The 20,374-nt window shown below is 39.5% G+C and overlaps 2 protein-coding genes across 3 annotated transcripts in view; one reads left to right on the top strand and one right to left on the bottom strand.

The window, feature by feature from the left end:
• Window positions 1–20,374, top strand: part of Pxn (Peroxidasin) — a 425,335-nt gene that overhangs the window by 2,638 nt on the left and 402,323 nt on the right. The gene's annotated exons all lie outside the window — the stretch shown is intronic.
• On the bottom strand, window positions 15,244–17,453 carry LOC137621708 (uncharacterized). The gene is made up of 3 exons (XM_068352223.1): window positions 16,881–17,453; window positions 15,469–15,602; window positions 15,244–15,286 (listed from the first exon to the last, which is right to left on the bottom strand). Exons 1-3 carry the CDS (start codon window positions 17,451–17,453, stop codon window positions 15,244–15,246), a joined length of 750 nt encoding a protein of 249 aa, XP_068208324.1.

Here is a 20,374-nt window from a genome sequence, read left to right on the forward strand (position 1 = left end):
TTATTCTAGTCTCAATCTTAGCTTTACACCCTCCAGGAAAAAGAAGTTTACAGGTATTATGGGGGTTTCGGGAATGTCACTTCGATAGAGGTTAATAAATATAGATAATACAAGTGGCTGAGTATTAAGTATTACTGACATGATAAAAGTAAATAATGAGATGGTATGGGCATGTGGTTAGGATGGTGGAAGGGGAGAGAAAGAAGAGGGTTTGGGTAGAAACTTTTTTTTTTTTTTTTTTTTTGGTGGGAAGGGGGGGGGGTTGGAAGCCAAGAGAGAAGCAAATGATATTATCAGTATTTCTTATCACACCACCACAATAGCCAATCGAGAACAGTTTGCTACGCGAGGACCTTTCATGCAACCTTGAAGTATGTCATTCACAGATTGGACGGGCTTTCCACATATGCACTGAGCACTCAGTAGTCCACACCTAAGCAAATTATCCCCAGTTCTTTTAACCTTTGCTCCAGCTTCATTGAATGCAACCTAGTTTTTTCGGCATAATGAAGTGCCTTTGGGGAGATTTTCACTTGAGTGAGAGATGAATTCACCGTGATGTTGGTCTGTTTCAGACCATCGTCTCAATCTGTAGGTCAATAGAGATTCATTGCCCAGGCGATCGACAGTCACAAAGCTCTTACATGACTTCAGTCTTGCTACACTCCTTGAGGGTAGTGGGGAGGGTGACTGTTGTCTAACAATTGTTTCTCTCCCTTTACCTTAATGATTGCTTCAGTGGCACCAGCCACCCATTGAGATAATACCGCTGAGGGTTATTGGGTCCTTTGACTGGCCAGACAGTACTACATTGGATCCCTCTCCCTGTTTACAACTCATTTTGTCTTTGCTTACACATACACCAAATAGTCTGGCCTATTCTTTCTACATTCTCCACATTCCTCATAAACATAACAACACTGAGATTACCAAACAGTTCCTCTTCACTCAAGGGATTAACTACTTCAATGTAATTGTTCAATAGCTATTTTCCTTTTGATTGGGGTAGAGGAGACTTTAGCTATGGTAATCAGCTCTTCTAGGAGGACACTCCAAAATCAAACCATTGTTCTCTAGTCTTGGGTGGTGCCCTAGCCTCTGTACCTTGGTCTTATACTGTCATGGATTAGAGTATTTTTATTTTCATTATTAATAATTTTAATTTTATTATTATTATTATTATTATTATTATTATTATTATTATTATTATTAGTTCTCTTGCTAGAGGGTACACTTGGGCATGCTGTTCTATTTTATATCTCTTCATCCTTTTATTTTGAGTTTTTACTGTTTATATATGAAAAAAATTGTTACTGTTCTAAAAATATTCAATTTTGATTGTTTATTACTTCTCTTGTAGTTTATATATTTCATTGTTACCTTTCCTCACTGGGCTATTTTTCTCTGTTGAAGCCCTTGGTCTTATAGTATCAAGGTTTTCAAACTAGGGTTAAAGCTGAGCTAGAAATAATAATACAGTAGTATAATATGAATGGTGGACAAATTCCTGCAAGCTTGTAGAGTGTTGGTTTTAGGTTGCCTGTGATGATGTGACAGGCTTTGTTGAGTTCAGAGTCAACCTTCCAAGCATAGCCAGACCTGGACCAAATGGGAGAAAAGTATTCGTCTGTTGAATAGCATAATGCCAGAATAGACTGCTTCAAGGGAAAAGGGTCAGTTCCCTACTGTGAGTTTCCCAGCTTAACCAACAAACTGTTAAAACTTAACAGTTTTTTCTTTAGCTTTCCTTCATGTTTGAAGGAATGACCTGTATAGAGTTACAATATTTTCACTCCCCCATTTGATGTTCAGGGTTTTGTTTGCCAAGCGATCATTTAAGTGGAAAGCAGAGAAAACATTTTTTATAGTAGTCTGTTAGGGTCTCAAGAGCTTTATTGAGGCATTCTTTTACCGCAATGCAAAGGTCGTTGGCATAGATGGAGCTTCATATGTTGTTGAATATAGGGTGGTCATTTGTATATATGTTGTACCGTACGTGTTTCATAGACGCTCATACACTGTAAAGGTTTTGATTTTTTATCTTACCACTCTTACTTCCCTGCACTGTTATAGACCAACTTGTGCTATCATGCTAATTAATGCTTTTGCTTGTTTGAATTTTTGTGATGTTCTTGCTGGCGGCACATCGCTGTACTTAAACTTGATGATTGTTCAATAAACTTTAGTTGCATTCACCTCGCCTCTAAGTTATCACCTATCTTGCGCCTCCGCACATTGGTGATCAGCGGAGTCCGCACCCTCCCGCCTGCCCCCTATCTGCTGTATCCTACTGTTAGATGGTGCCACCAACTGAACCTGCTTCTTCAGCACATGCTGTCTCAATGAAACTGCCTCACTTCATGAGTGGATAAGCCTTCACCAGGTTCCAGCGTTCTGAAGTCCAGTTTCGCATTAAGGGCATGAATCAGTAGTGCACTAAAGCGGCGATCACCAAGACACTTTCCCGGATATATCTGATTGGCTGTGCGAGCAAGGGGACACCCCAATAGCATATTGCTCCTGGAGCAGTACTCATCATCGCCATCTGCTCGCATAGCCAAACTTTATCAGCTCGCTCAACAACCGACAGGGGACCAAAAGGCTTTGCTTGCCCTAATGGAAATGACCAGTATCGCTCACCTGCAACCTGCCACAGATGGCTCTCCTCGTGAGGTGAACCTCCTTCGTGCCCTTTGGGTATGGCGCCTCCCAGAACCTGTACGTGCTGCCATCCCCGATGTCGATATTTTGCACATGAAGGACCTGATGATCAAAGCTGACGCCCTTATGAACAGCCACTTTACCACCTTCAAGATCTCCATCAATGCCTCCCTCTCCTGACAAAGTGGATAACTATTCAACATAGACTGAAGCTGATGTGAATACGGTAGGATACAGATGCTCACCCTGTAACGTGCCGAAGTGGGGACAAAGCCGACCACCACTCACATATACCACCCCTCGCTTACACCTCAACCAATGACCTCTCCAGCCACTTACTGATTCCCATCGGCCTCAGTTATGCCAGTACACCATATCAAACATGGGGCTGCTGCGAAAAAATATGCGAAAGGTTGTCAGTAGCGAAAAAACATGTAAGTAGCCCATCGCTTGCGACAGTGGCCTCCCCTGTCACTAATCATTTCTTTTTAAATGATGCAGGTACGGACGTCCAATTTTTGGTAGACACAGGTGTTTGCTGTTTTCTTCTGCCAAGGCCACTCTCCAGGACACGACGTACAGTAGTCTGTCAAAGTCTGCCGACGTCCGCCTGGTAGTTGCCAATGGATATACAATACTCACTCACGGTTAGGAAACCATCACCTCATCGTTTGGAAGCACCAAATCTATTTGGAAGTTTGTTGTTGCTGACGTCACATTTCCACCACCTGGATAATGTCGCTCACTGATGGCCAGTCAATGAGGATTCGTACTCCTCGACACCTTTGCCATCAACCCCCTTTGACTTCGCTCTCCATATTAGCACACCCACGCATGCCTATGCCGACCTCTTCTTGTCGCAGCAGGAAATTTTCCTTCCAGAACTTCGTCAAACTCCCACGGTTCCCTCCAAACACGGTGTTTATTACCACATCAAGATGACGAGGCTACCAGTATTCGACAGATTCAGGAGCCTGGCACAGGATCGTTTTGCTGCCGCTAAACAAATGTTCGTCGAAATGGTCGTCTTCCTTACATATCGTCCTGAAGAAAGATGGCTCTCTGCGTCTGTGTGGGAATTACAGGCGCCTGAACATGCCGACAAAACCGGATCACTACCCTCTCTCAAACATCGCTGACATGACCTCCTAGTTGCACAAAGCAAAGGTTTTCTTCACAATTAACCTTTTGAAGGGGTATTCATAGATGCCCATGAACCTAGAAGACATCCCCAAGACTGCCATCACTACCCCCTTTGGTACATACACCTTCAATTACTTTTGTTTTGGCCTTTGTAATGCTGGACCACTTTTCAGTGCCTCATTGATGGTATCTTAGGGGACTTCCCCTTCTTTGTATGTTACGGGGACAACATACTTGTGTTCTCTTTCTCCAAAGAGGAACACTTCCGTCACCTGTGCAGTGTACTTGACTGCCTACAGCAAAATAGCCTTGTAGTCCGTAGTCCGGTATGACAAGTGTTCCTTTGGCACCAATGAAGTTTTGTTCTTAAGGCACTGCATCACTCCTGAAGGAGTCTTCCCCCTCCCTGAGAAGGTAGCAGCTGTTCAAAACTTCCCCATGCCCTCGACCGTCAAAGCACTACAAGCCAGCCATCGCAGCCACTCTTGCCCCCCTCTACGCCTCCTTCAAGGGGGTTCCTCATCAAGAAGTGGCCTTCTACAAAGCAAAAAATACTCGATTAACCGCTGCTGCTCTTACTTTTCCTGTGCCATAAGCACCCTCCTTCTGTCCACCGACGCCATGGACATTGCTATTAGTGCAGTACTTAAACAGTTTGTCAACGGCTCCCCCGCCTATTGGCCTTCTTTAGTAGAAAACTGTCCACGGTGGAATCCTGCTACCCTACCTTCCACTGTGACTTGCTGGCTGTGAACTTGACTGTCCATCACTTTCGCCACTTCCTGGAAGGTATGCCCTTCGTCATTCACATGGACCACATACCTCTGGTTCATGCATTCACTCAACAGTTGAATGCCTGGTCCGCCTGTCAATGCCGACATCGCTCTGCCGTGGCTGAATACAATTGCACCCTTCAACACGTCAATGAGAAAATGAATCCCGTTCCCGATGCCTTGTCAAGAAACGCATAGGCCTCCATTCCCCGGGGATTGTATCATAACGCCTTGGCAGAAGCCCAACAAAATTTTCCAAAGTATAGGACATCCTGCATATCCCTCCATTATGAAAACTCCCTCTTTGTTTGACTTCATTCATGGCCTTTCCCACCCGTCGCCCTGATCTACTGCACAGCTACTGTAAACGAAGTTCATTTGGCACGGCATAACTAAGGATGCTAAGGATTTGGTCTGCGCCCGTACTTCATGTCAAACTTCAAAAGTACTTCGACATTTGGATTCAGGAGTGGGCACCTTTCCTCATCATCACCGTTGGTTTGCCCATATTCATGTCGAAGTATTTAGGCCACTGTCCACATTACAAGGACATAGTTACCTTTCTACTGTCATTAATCGCTCTACGTATTGGCCTGAAGCCATTCCCATGGGAACTGCAATGTCCGCCTCATGTACATCTGCCTTAATCTTGGGATGGATAGCGAGATTTCTTATCCCTACGCATATTACTTCCATTGTGGACCTCATTATCAAACCTCCTGGGAATCACCCTACATCAGGTAACTGCTTACAACCCTACTGCCAACGGGACCGTTGAATGTTTTCATCGCACAATCAAAGCAGCCTTGATGTCCTGCTGCAAGTACTCCAACTGGTTTCCCTAGCTTTCCTGGGTCCTCCTGGGACTAAGGACGACTTTTAAAATCGCCCTGGACGTCTCGGCAGCTGAAATGATATATGGCAACCCATTGGTTTTCCCTGCCATTTTTTTTCTGTCTGCTACCTCCTCCGACAATCTCCAGAGTCTATGTCACGTTGTGGGAAAATTTTCTCCCTCCCGCTAGACTTACAAGCCCTTAGCTAAGCAACACATACCTACAGATCTGCATTTGGCAATGCGCAATGACACTAGAGAGCCACCGCTAATGCCCCCATACACGGGCCCTTTCCTCGTGATCCGGCATGTAATGAAGGATTTCTGCATCACCATCAGTGGCAAAGAAGACTGGGTCTGCATTGACTGCCTAAAACATGCATATCTCCTGCCAGATGACCTGCTTACAGTTTGCCTCTATAGCAGGCTGCCCTATTTCACATGTATGTCATCTTTATGGGGTGAACCATGTACCGCACAGGTTTCATACACACCTTTACAATGTAAATGTTTTGATTTTTTATCTTATCCCTAGCTCTTCCCAGCATTGTTATTGTGCTAGTTAATGCTTTTTCATGTTTGATTTTTTGTGACGTTCTTGCTCGGACTTCGCTGTATATGAACTTGATGATTGTTTAATAAAATTTAGTTGCATTTACCTCGCCTCTCAGTTGTCACCTAACTGGCGCCTAGGCAAAATGTTGAGTAGTATAGGAGCTAGAGCAGAGCCCTTTGGGTTTCCATTCTTTTGGACCTTTTGATGGTATTGCTTTCAAGTGAATTAACAGCTGGTTTGGCAAGAATGGATAGAGGTTGATGTTGTGACGTTGGGATGGGGTGTTCAAACTGTCTAGAGAAGTTGCTAGTGTGTCTGGCTGATACATATACAAGATCAGGATTGTAACCTCTGCGCCACGGAGTGCTCTGGAAGGATGGTTCATCTTTTGAGTCATGGAGGAGGCGAAGGTTCTTGTTTATTGCTCGCCTCTCAGTGGCGTCGCCATCAATATTAATTTCACCATATCACCAAGTATTACTGCGACTGTTGAAATCACCCAATACTAGGCAGACTTGATTGCTGACATAGTGATTCACCAGCCAACCAAACAGAACAGGTGGTGGTATATAAAGAGATATGATGGTGATCTGTTTCATCTGCATGAAAGATGACTTTTCTCTTGCATAAATAACACTCCGATGGACTTTACTAGGATGGTGAATTATCAGGTGCATTCCCGGGATGTTCGGTGTAGCTGAGTTCTTGTGAATTTCTTCTAGGCATAAGATTCTGTTCTCAGGCTAGTGAGTAATTGTGCTTGGTGGATGTCAGTCCTTCCGCATTGAAGGTGATTGTCTCAAGTGGTGACATTTCTAAGGCCCAGGGCTTATCATTTTACCACCCTAAAAAGTCTTTCTGTGATGTGTTGTGTAGTGTAGCAATTGGTCTCAGCTAGGGATAAGAGGGGCATCACGTGAAGGATATGATAAGGTAATAAAGGGAAGTAAGATTCTGAGGGAGGTTGGCTGGAGGAAGGTGGTTTCGATACATATCAAGACAGTCGACCCCTAGTTCAGTGGGATGGAGTTTAGGTGTTAAGCAAAATAGAAAAACGTTAGTGATAAGAAATTAAGACTTAATCAGGGAACAGTACTAACAACAACACCAATAACATCTGGTGAAATAAACTTAAAGAAAAAACATTTTGGAAATAATAATCTTTTTTGTTTTGGTTAGTTTAGATTTATCTGAAAGATAGTCAGATCGATGGATCGTCAGATATTCTTTATTTTCAACAATATACAACAGAAGTACGAAAGGCATCACAGATAATCACGGTTTTTATAAGCATTGTCATCTTCAACGTAAAAAATACCATCGTCTCATAGGAAGAGACACGCAGTCACTGTCATGTTGGATAACAAAATCACAGGAAATAATAAGGCCTAAGTACGGGAAAAGTAACCGATAAACAAATATAAGGGGATAAGATCTTGGTTGTGTTTACATACACACACACACACACACACACACACACACACACACACATATATATATATATATATATATATATATATATATATATATATATATAACTGCCACCTAATCACTAGCTTGGAAAGTCTAAAACGGCACTTTGTCAGTTCTTTGATCCGATGGTAAACTTCAATCATTTTCATGGTGTTGTCAAATCCAAGTTTTTATGTTCCAGGTTATTATTATTATTATTATTATTATTATTATTATTATTATTATTATTATTATTATTATTATTATTATTATTCTTTACAGCCGTAGTTGTAAATACAGGATGCTATAAGCCCAAGAGGGAAAAATAACCCAGTGAGGAAGTGAAAGCAAGGAAATAGATAAACTACAAGAGAAGTAATGAACAATAGAAATAAAATATTTTAAGAACAGTAACAACATTAGAATAATTCTTTCATATATAAACTATAAAAACTTAAAAAAGGAGGAAGAGAAATAAGATAGAATACCCGAGTGTAACCTTAAAGAAGAGAGCTCTACTCCAAGGCAGTGGAAATCCATGGTACAAAAGCTATGGCACTACCCAAGATTAGAGAAGAATGGTTTGATTTTGGAGTGTCCTTCTCCTAGAAGAGCTTCCTACCATAGCTAGAGTTTCTGTTACCTTTATCAAGTAGAAATTAGCCACTGAACAATTACAGTGGCGTAGTAATCGCATTGTTGTTAGGTTTATGATTACAAAAGAACAGGCCAAACTGTTCGGCGTATGTGTAGGGTAAGGAAAAATGCGTCGTAACCAGAAAGTGGGATCCCATGTAGTATTCTATGGTCAGTGAAAGCAACCAATAACTCTCTTCTAAAGGCAGTATCTCAATAGGTGGTTGGTGTCCTGGCCAACCTACTATCATCAGCATCAAGCTAATTCACATTCCTTATATAATCCAGGTCATCATCATCTAAACCTACTTTATCCAAGAGCAGTCTGTACAAATCCATGATCATTCCAATTGTTAAATTCTTTCGACCACTATAGCATTCAAAAAGAGAAGGGAAAAGGAATAAGTATGGCCGGCAATATAAAAAGAAAAAAGAACTTTTGAATTCTATAATCAAAATAGTTAAAAATAAACTAATTCTATAATTCCCAACCACAACAAGAAAAGGTAAAATAATATTTACTGACAATCAATATGATGGCATTTTCAATATTGTAATAATATTGTACAAAACACTACACATTCTGCAGTCAGAATAAAAGAAAACGATCACTAAGACATCTGGTACTGTCCTAAACTATCTAAACGAAAAAAGGTAAACATACACTAGCTACCTCTGTCTGTCAATCACTCCCTTTATCTGCACTCTGAAGGAGTTGGGAAATTAAAACAAAAATAAATGGTAAATATAAGCATAAATCAATCTTTACACATGGTCAGTGTTGGAGAATGGAACATAGAAGGTAGACTCTTCAAACCCCCACACGAAAATTTCAATAGAACATTTTTACTTACGTGAATATACTTGACTGAAGAGTTATAATGGTTAATACCACCCACGACTACTCCCAGATCACATGATTTTATTTAACCAGGGAGAAACTCATCCTGGGGATACACCAATATGCAAACCAGTTAACAACATCATTGACGCTGAAACCATATATTATGCCTAATGAGCTTGGAGATTTTCGTGATCTGTCCTAGAAACTTGTAGAGTTGTGGGCAGAAGAAGGCCTCATTGGCTGGAAGAGGTCTCCTCTTTCGAGAAAGTGATGGCCTTGGGACACCTGTCAAACACTATAGCTCACCGGGCTGCAAATATGTTAGTTACTGCTGCTATGTTTATTCAGATATTACTTAATAGCAAAGTACTCGTGTATTTCTTGAATTTAATGAATAGTTATACCAAATTTAGTCACACTGAAAATGTATTGAGCTAAAAAAAATCGTTGTAATCGTTGTTACTTCACTTTTGAAAAAGAAAACTTTTTTACAACTTATAGAAGGCTGCTCATAAGTATGTGATTTTTTTTTTTTTTTATTAAAGGAAGATTTTTTTTTTCATTTCCTTGAGATCCAAAATAATATTAATGAGAAGCCAATTAAAGGAAATTAGCAAATAATTGTCGAAAGTAAAGAAAAAAAATGGTCAGGTTCGCATAGTTGGGATTTTAATGTTCATTGGGTTTCTGTGAAGAGAATAAAAACAATAAATTTTTGGAAACATTATAATATAAAAAATCAGACAAACATTTTTTCCGTATGTCCTAATTCCCATATGGCCTTCATCTTGGATTTTACAAAATGGCTAATGTGAAAAGTTTTTGTCTGTATCGGAGATTCTAAAAAACCTAGAACTATGATTTGGACAGCTAAACTACCATTTTCAAGGCTAAGGCATTCAATGATCATAGTTGCATATGTGTTGTGGCATTTATTGTAGAACGTCTTGCAAGTACTGACCAATTTCGGAAGACAAATTGGTCATTAGGCCATACTAAGCACTAACCACATGGACAAGTGATCTGATTATTATTATTATTATTATTATTATTATTATTATTATTATTATTATTATTATTATTATTATTAGAAGCCCTACAAGATATGAGATATATATATATATAGTATATGTATATATATATATATATATATATATATATATATATATATATATATATATATATATATATATATATATATATATATATATATATATATATATATATATATATATATATATATATATATATATATATATATTTGCAACCTTTAAGCATGAGTGATATACAGCAAGCTGCAGGAAAAATCTACCAACTAGAAGTATAGTATGCTGTGCCAGTCTGATGCTGACAAGGAAGATTTGGTGCAACATCCCCTGATAGACTCCTACCAGTGTGTGCTGGACATCGCTAGTGTGCATTATCACAACCATGTTTTAAGTCAAACAACTTTGCTCTCATTATTGTAATAGTCTTATATTTTTAACAATATCATATACCCCACTTCTGTAAGATAGTGGTGGTTGTATCACAATGTTTGTTTCTTCTCTTTTACAAGGTTTAAGTATGAGTGACGAACATCAAACGGCTGAAGAAGTCCATTAACCAGAAGCAGTGTATGCTGCGCCAGTATGATGCGGAAAAGAAAGAGTTGGTGCAACATCCCCTGATAGACTCCAGTCAGCATGGGCTGGACATAGTAAAAGAGAGGGCCAGTGTGCCTGATGGTAACTGTTAAAGTCCAACGACGACTGCAAAGCTGTAAAAAGAACACACTCATAGTAGTTGTTATACAAACACAACTAACAAAGACCAAATTTAACATGGCCGAAACAAGCATGCACTTGCTTTAGCTGTTAGCAGCCATACTGGTAAACATGTGGACAGAAAAGAGCAAGCACTGAAATGGATGAATCAGGCCCTTCATGATCTGGCTCTTCAACACTATTGACAAAATCTCTTTCATGCCCCCAGGCAAAGAAATAATGTATCTCAGAAAGAGGATCATAAACAGGATTATCAGGTGCAGTTAAGAATATTCAACACTGAGATATCTCTTAAAGAAACTGTTGAAAAATCCAATAGTTTTATATCGAAAATAGGACTGAACACATGCATTGCACCAGGTGATGCGCATACAATTGATGCTCTGTACCACCAAATCTGCTGGACAAAACGTTTCTCCATTGACAACTCGAAGCCATCACCAGTGAAAGCAGAACAGGGCTCAAAGAAGCCTTGCCATAGCGCAAAACTCTGCTTGAGTTGATTAACCTCGATGCTGTCCAAACACAGAACTAAGCACGCTTACATATGGAAAATATAGAAACTACATATGTCCATATGTTTGGTACAGAAGGCTTGGGAAAAAAATAGATTCTTTCAACAGAAATTGGCTGAAAGAAAAGACCCTCGATGCCTTTGTCATACCTGAAGAGTGAAGTCGTCTCTTCAAAAAAATCGAAGCAACTCAGCTGTTCTCTATTCCCCAAAGGCATGCATGGCTCTCTATTCCCCAAAGGCATGCATGACTCATTCTGCGATGGAGAGTCCTGGTGATAACGAGGGCAGTATGCAGACAAATGACAGAGCAGCACAGGTGATAAGGAAAAGCATTGCAAACTTTACCAAGACAGCCAAGAATACAAACACCATATAGGTCCCTAGTGACATTCATGGCATTCCAGCTTAATTGTAAACCACGAACCACTGTATTATGACATAATTTTACATGCCTTTATTGTTAGAAAGGAAATCAGTATATGACTGAATCCATCACGCAGTAATATTCAGAGTAATTGTAGGTTAATAAACGGAGATGGAGTCGATTTCGATTCTGAATTTCCTGTTATTTAAGAAAATTCAAAAATTTTAAGTTCTTCCCTACATTACATTCATTAACACGACAAATATTTTCATGCATATTTGAGCGATGGAAGCCCACTAAGCAACCATTGTTCCTTACGTGGTGAAATTATTTTATACTTCCTTGTTCAGTTTTCAAGTAGATAGCATTGATATCAATATGGGATATTGGATTTTTCCTTAGACACCAGGTCACTCATAAAATGCAACTATTTATGTCATGGAGTTTAATCGGGAATGAAACAATCACATATCAGTTTCTGTCAATGAATGAACGCATGAAGTAAAATATATTTCGAGGCCGGAATTCTACATTCTATTCCATTTCAATTGACTTCACAACAAAGAGTATTGGAAATGACATTTGGGTAGAAAAAAAGTGTGTGTGTGAGAGAGAGAGAGAGAGAGAGAGAGAGAGAGAGAGAGAGAGAGAGAGAGAGAGAGATGAATATTAAAATGCTTTGACAGATTTTGATTAGTGTCTCAAGTGTTTTGGCTGTTTCAAAAGAAACTTGAAAAGGCACTTGGATCTAACGAATGTTTATATCAGCTGCTGAAGAGTGTCTCTTGAGGTTATCCCATGATGATTTTGCTCTTGAGTAATAGTATGCCCTTAGGACAAGCCTTATCTGGAGACGTGGATTATGTAAAAATTGATGCCTTAAAGCCTAATCGAGTGTTCTCTTGAACAAGTGTTCGATAAGTTCTGATCCTTATGGCGCCTTGATTTAGATAGGAAGGCGTTTTCAGGTTATCGCCAACAGATTCCAGGCGTTTGCAGTTATGATATTAACTTTAACCTATGATTTGTATTTTATATTTTGTTTTTCTGCTGTGTGTTGTAGGTTTTAGGAACTGGTAGGCATACACAAGGCTAATTGACAGGGAAAAGCGTCATCTTCTATTATTTGAATATATATATATTTTTTTTACACATTCTTATGATACAAATAATAATGTCTATCAATTTTCAAGGCAATGTACTACAGGATAAAATGTCTAATCGTGTATAAGAAAAGAGACCAATGAGAGAGGAGTATGAATGAATGAATGAAATATATGCATACATATTCAGTATTTGAAAATAATAGAAAGAATATGTTAGACACATAGCCTACATTATCCAAAACAAGAGTACAACGACAGATTCATAGATTTCCAGTAAAGAAAATACAAGAGCTATGAAAATAGCTCGAGATAAATTATGACACCTCAGCTGCAAAATCATAGATTCCAGATCCAGTTAACAGATGTTTCTCAATAAAATAACGTCTATGGAATACGTCAGCAGCAATCTATATTATAGAATCACTATTGTTGTGATTGAGAAACTGTAACATTTATATTTTCAACGATTAAAAACATGTGTCAAGATACCATAATCTGTGTAGCTACGAGAATGCACATGAACAATCGCCATTGGTCTTTGTAAGATGTGTTAAGATGAGGCTGCTTGTAGCACCTGAGTGCCGCCCACATAAGTGACGCCATTGTCGACGTCACGGGCTATCTATAATTCCTTCCACTGTGAATCAGTTGCAATGGAGATTCGAAACCACGCTGACTATCATTTCCTGATCCTGCCTAGCTTAAAATCCAACATGGCACAGTGAATGAAAAAAAAGAGGACCTACAGTAATAACCGTGGCGCAGCATGGCACCACTGCAGAGACGACCCTCGTTTGCCTCCCCTAGGGGCAGGATTGTATTGACAGGAACCTCTGGAACTGGCATCAGGATATCACTGGCTTCCATGCTGCAGACTCACCATGTGTTACGAACCCAGCAACAAGCCTTCCAGAATCTTCAGGCTGAGATAACAGCGTTGTCACTCCAGGGTAGCAATATCCCCCAACCAAGGATCCCTTCGTCAGTGGCTCCGGAAAAGTGCGAGGTTGAGGTGTCCCCTGCAGCCTTCAGGTCTTGGAAACGGTCAATGGATTGTTGGTTGCAACTATGCAAGTTGAACCCTAACGAGGCAGTTCATCACATAAGGCTGAATTGTGTTCCGATATTGCAACGTGCCCTCGATTCTAGGTATACTGACGCCCAGTGGAGTGCCCTGTCTACTGAAGGGGCATTCAATGTGATTAAGAAAATGGTAGTAAAAGCTTCTAATCAAGCGGTGCAGTGGCTAAAGTTTTTTAGTTGGCCCAAGAGCCAATCGAGTCCTTCAATGATTATGCTATTAAGTGTACGCAAAAAAGGCTACTGATTGTGCATTCACATGTCCTAATTGCAATCATGATTTATCTGAATATATGCTTTTGCGTAAGCTAGTGGTAGGCCTAAGGGATAAAGTACTCAAAAGGCAAGTATTTCCATCATGCAATAATATTCGTGATATTGACTTCCTCAGAGTCATGTGCAGTGCCTTTCAGGCCGCCCGTGACGACGCCCTTCGTAATAGGGCATGGCTTAGCAGCTCCCCTAGAGCAGCTGCTGTCGGTGGGTTCGAGGAGGAAAACTTGGTGGAGGTGGCAGCCGCCCTTAGTAATTGTGACAGGAGCACCCCTGCAAAAGTACACCCAGCAACAAAACTGGTGGTGCCTCGCCAGACCTGACTTGGAGAGATCATGCCCTTCTTGCCTTGAAAGGTGGCTGAAGTTATACAACCGAGATGTCCTGCGAATGGTTCAAATGTGAGGAGGAGGGAAATTACCGATACCACTCAAAGGAGCGCGATGATGAATGATATATATATATATATATATATATATATATATATATATATATATGCACACACACACATATATATATATATATATATCTATATATATATATATATATATATATATATATATATATATATATGCACACACACACACACACATATATATATATATGTATATATATATATATATATATATATATATATATATATATATCTATATATATATATATATATATATATATTTATATATATATATGAGATTGAGAGGTCTTATCTCTTATTCTTTAAAGAAATGCTGTAGTTTTCGTGAATAATTATCGAAAAATATAATCACACTGATATTTTTGAATTCATATTCGACAGAGAGAGAGAGAGAGAGAGAGAGAGAGAGAGAGAGAGAGAGAGAGAGAGAGAGAGAGTTCAATGATAAGTTGAATAAGATCATAAGAACTCTCTAAATTCTTAAACTAAATCGCTCTACCAAAGAGCAAATAGTCTCAGCGGATGGACCTTCTTTGCAAGCTCGTGTTGGGTTTGTATTTCTTTTGGGTGAAGATCCCATGTTTCAAAGATGTTCAATGACCACCTAAAAACACAAGAAAACCCAAACCACGTGTGATATTGGTTGATTTTCAGGCGTAGTCGCTGGTCGCGTGGTTTATTTATTTTTTTTTTCATTTTTTTATCAAATCGTGGTTTGGTTATGGAGGGTTTGTTATTTTACTGAAAACAACCCGTCATATTCCCTTTTCTTGAATCGTAACAGCAGTAAGGAACCCATGTCTTATTTTGTTTCATGAACTCTTATAAAGATTCGTGGTGGTTAACCTTTTTCAATGCATGATCTCTTTTCAAATACAAGAGAAAAACCACTTAAATGCTATGATATAAAGTAGATCTGATGTGTAGTAAATGAAAATAATGCTTCTAGGACAAATGCGGTGTTACTTTTTTGTACAAAAAAGTAAACCTGTGTATAATAAGGATTTTTTTTTTTCATATTCATACGGTTAGGAACCGACCACACACCTCATAGGGGAGCAGGCACCTTTGATTAAGAAACATCGAGTGAGATCAATCACAGCTTTGTTGTTACCTTTGTCATGAATTGTGGCTATTAGGGATCCGTTCATTTGCTTTTTAGGTGTTGTTTTTGGTTCAGTCTGTAAAGAATGAAGCTATTTGTTAGTTATGCGATTCATAAAATTCCGACAATTGTTACTCAAATTAGTGAATAACTTATCCCTAATTACCAAAACTTTTGTTACTGTGGACAATTTTGACAAGGGTAATTTTAATTCTCTAATAATTTTATAAACTTGAAGTAGAAACCTATATATAGCCGGAAGAAATAAGTCTCTAATTTTGATCTTACACTTTTCTTGCATGTTGGTTTGGTTTGGAAATGGCAGAGACAACCTAATTTCCCAAAACATTGTGGGTTATGGATTCTTTGGACAATTAGTATCAATATCTAAAACCTGCTCATGCCACATCTTTAGCCTGGTCTATACATGTATATGTTGCCCATAAATTTTGCACGCCAAGTTTTGTAACCTATGTTTTTATTAGTCATCGTAGCTGGAAATTAGCAATGGTAATAATTGATTATTCTGGACTGAAAAGATACTATAAGATATCCTAATCTGGTATAGGATTTGCATATATAACTTAGCTGAGTTACCAACATTTTTTTTAGCATGAGCATTATTTCAATTAGTTGCATTTTATGGCATATTGCATGTAAAGAAATAATAAATGAATACCAATTTGATTTATTTCATGTTAAATTACATGTAACGAAAAAAAATATATGTAACAATATTTTTGGATATATATTTCATGTTATATTCCATGTAAAAATAATAAATGAATAACAAAGGAAACAGTTTTATTGTATACATAACATGCATTATATTGTATGTAAATATAAATATTTAGAATACTCATAACAGTGTTACAAACGAATGGCCTTGTCAATAGCTGGTCCAACACCCGTGGGCATCAATGACCTCATTTAGATGTGAAGGTATGGAGGCCACGAGTCGATCGCAAATGTTTGGTCGGCGTCGCACAGACTCCCATACCTCTCTCACCGATTGGTTAATCGCATCACATGTCCGTTCTGGTCCCAACTTTCTTTCCTGCTTCGTTATTCCCCACAGATGCTCAATAGGGTTTATATCACAGCCTTTGGTAGGCCAGTCCATCATCAGAATTTCAAAGTGCCTCCTGAACTACTCGGTCACAATGTGGGATGTTTGGATACGGCTATTGTCTTGGACAAATATGATGGGCTCGCCGTCGGGGATTACCATGCCTCCTACTGTTGGCAACATCACATCATCAAGAATAGATACTTATTTCCTGGTGTTCAAGGTGCAGTTAATTCTTACTAATTCCCCTGGGCCATAACTCGACATCCATCCCCAATAACTTACCCCAACCTTCCCACTCCTGGCTCTCTCCTGAATATTGATTGCATTGTATCTCGTGCCGATGCGACGCCAGGCATGCCTTGCTCTAGCCTCAACTGACGTGAAATAAGTTTCATCGCTAAATATCACATTTTTCCAAAATTCTAAATCTTCAGCTAGATGTTGCAGAACAAAGCCCAGATGGGTGTCATGGTGCCATTCCTCAGGGTGTTCTTCTGGAACATGACAGCTGATTGAGTGCTCCCTCAGTCGACGTCTAGTTGTCTGTGCAGCACACGGGAGATGACGTTCTTGTGTGATAACTACAGATGCTATCATGGGGTTAGCTGTGGATACTGCCAGGATTTGTTGGTCTTGCTGTGGTGTTGTTACTCGAGGTCGTCCTATCCTTCGTCTATTTGTCAATGTGCCTTCTTTCCGCAATCTTAATATCCACCTCTGGACTGTGAGAGTTGACACTCCAATGCTGATAGCAATATCTTGGGTCGGAACACCACGCTCCCACTCACCAACGATCCGGCCTCTTTGAGTAATACTCTCAACAGAGTTGTCTTTATTTGCTATTGCTACTGCCATCTCTACAAATATTGTCATATATATGAATATTATGTATGGATCATAGAGCACAATGTCATATATTACAAAAATTATTCCAAACAAACAATATAGATAAACAAAACCACTGGAACTAACGCCTATCTATTACAAATACTCCTTATTACCAATGAATTATTTTACACAATAGCTGAAAACACCTGCCTGTCAAGACCACTGGCGTTTGGATTGCCCATCGTTCTTGGCTGTGTTCCAAGTCACATCGTGAGCCAGGACCCACTTCCTCCCCTCAAAAACTGTCTTCAGAATTCAAACGATGATATAAATAATGTTCGAACGATATATGGCAGTTTTCATTGCGAGATGGAATCATTGATATTGATATTAATGGTTATCAATAAGGGTATTACCGTCATCATCATCATCATCATCATCACTTCATAAATGTTAATAAGCAAGCCTTGTCAACCCATACGTTAATATAAAATGGCATTAGCCGGCCGGCCCCCTTAAGATCACCCAATTGCCACCTCTCCACCATCATTTTTAACCCCCACCTGGTTATATTCTCCTACCCCTATCCCCATAAGTTCGAGGTTTAAAGGTCTAACCGTTTTGTTGAGATCCTTCAGGTGGAAGTTTTTTAGAAAATGAAAAACAAAATACTAAGATGACAATGTTTCATAGATTTTGCTTTCCAATTGTTTACAATTATGTCAAAACTATAAACAACGAAGTAAATATGCAAAAGACTGATTGATTGAACAAATATCGAGAGTGATGGATTTCTTGATGAGCTTTCGGGGGAACACTTATAAGGTGTTGGACATCAGGTCATGAAACGACAATAAAATCGTAATATGAAAAGTCAATGCTAAACTCGGACCTTAAAGCATTGAGCAATCGTCACCAGGGAAGTGGGTTCACTTGGAAGTGAGCGAATTACCCAGATAATTTGATTGATTGATTGATTGATTTGGAGCTCTCTGGCATCCTGACATCTAAGGCTATTGGTGCCGAATCAGATAATTTTAGTAAACAATGTGTTAATAGTATAATCTTTTATACTCTTCATTCTATATACCACACCATCACTATAATAACGCACCAAGGAACACTTTTATTGCCTGTCATTTCATATATTTTATTTTCACCCATCACTTCTGAAACAATATCAATTAGGTTAACTGATGATGCATTTTAAATCTCCAACCTTAAACTAATTTAATTGATATAGCAAATAATACTATTTTCTCTAAGAGGGCCGGAGCCAAATAGCCCGTGCTAAAAGCTGACCCCAACTACCCCGAGCTACGTGGCTCATGATCGAAATCAAAGGAAACAGTGAAATAAACAACTGAACCTTTAAACCTTCTTACATTCAAAATTTTGAACAAAGGCTATTTATTAATGATTGGTGACCCAATAGGTGCTATTTGAAACGATATATCATTAGCGCCTATATATATTACATACAGTGTGTATGTATGTGTATGGAGAGAGAGAGAGAGAGAGAGAGAGAGAGAGAGAGAGAGAGAGAGAGAGAGAGATCAACTGCTTAGGAATATGCAAACGAAGGATATTTCTGTGTGATGAATATCAATATGAATAGTCAGTTCCAAAAATATTCGAGAATTTTTTAAAGGAAATTCAAATAAAAAGTTATGATAAGATCTCTTGATGAATTATTTTCGAAATAATATTAGATTTCATTTCGTAAAAGAATAAAAAAGTTCTTTCGTTTTTCATATATATTTCTTTCATCATCTCATTTCTTTGAGTGATATCGGAAATTTCCCTCCTCCTCACATTCTAACCATCGTAATGATGTCTCAGTTGTTTAGCGTCGGCCACTTTTCAGGGCAAGAAGGGCATGATCTCTCCAAGTCAAGACTGGCGAGGCGACACCGGTTTTAATGCTGGGTGTACAATCGCGCCCCTGTGGTACTCGTCATACACCTGGGTATTCTTCATGTCCCGCAAGAAAAATGACATGTCACGGGTGTGGTAAAACCGATCACCTGAAGAAGTGTTGCAGAGGGCGTAGCGCCAGAAATAACGTTAGTGGTCTGACAGCGGAGTTGGACATAGCAGGTGCAGTGATCGCGGTTGTCGTAGCGGTAGAGGCAAGGTTGCAGAATGGGCCGTCCCCGCAACCCACCATTCGTGTTGATGTATGCTTGGCCAACTTGGGAGAGTGGTCCTGTGTACGAGTGGTGCCGGACACTGGTGGCCAGGTTTGTGTTGCGGGACTTCTATTCTTGCGACGTTGAACATAAAATCAGCTAAGCTGAGGTTGAAGGGAGGATTGTGAGACTTTGCCAACCTGCATCTAAAGTGTTAAGGGTCAACCTCTTGTACCATAGAATACAAGGGGAGGCACACAACCCAGGAAGTATACTTTGTAAAGTCCTACCTTGGTTTTTAATTATCCCTGGATGCTTGCAAGAAACTTGGTCTTGTCCCTTCACGGACTCTGCCCCCACAGCAACATGTGTAACCCATAGATCAGCTGAAGCAATCGATGAACCTGTGAGACCGTCGGCCATTCCGTTTCTCCCTAGTAAGGAGAATATTACCAGATTAGAAAACTGGTTATCAGCCCATTTTTCAAGTACGACTTTTAACACAGAGAGAGATGGGGAACCCCACCGTATCCACTTATTACCTGACGCAGTTCCTTACTCCTGCCTCACACTTGCGTCAGTAACTAAGCACTGGGAAAAGGAGGCGAAAGCCCAGTTGGAGGAGGACATCAAGAGATGGGTCTTACAAAGAGCTCCCCCTGGAGAGCCCACAGAATGGTGTTCATGTATGGTGGTCGTGGCCAGGAAATCGAGGCAACCAAGGCGTATGGTTGACTATTAAAAACTCAACGCGAGTTGTAGAAGGAAGACGTACCTTACCCCTATGCCCTTTGATATGATATCTAGCATTCCCTT

The sequence above is a fragment of the Palaemon carinicauda genome, chromosome 28, assembly GCF_036898095.1.
Source record: "Palaemon carinicauda isolate YSFRI2023 chromosome 28, ASM3689809v2, whole genome shotgun sequence".
Lineage (NCBI taxonomy): Eukaryota > Metazoa > Arthropoda > Malacostraca > Decapoda > Palaemonidae > Palaemon > Palaemon carinicauda.

Coding starts and splice junctions, on each gene's coding strand:
- LOC137621708 (XM_068352223.1), bottom strand. CDS start 17,453: ATGGCAGTAGCAATAGCAAATAAAGACAACTCTGTTGAGAGTATTACT. Junction 15,603..16,880: donor CCAGGAGTGGGAAGGTTGGG/GTAAGTTATTGG, acceptor CATTCTTTACAG/ACTGAACCAAAAACAACACC. Junction 15,287..15,468: donor GGTGCCTGCTCCCCTATGAG/GTGTGTGGTCGG, acceptor GTATTTGAAAAG/AGATCATGCATTGAAAAAGG.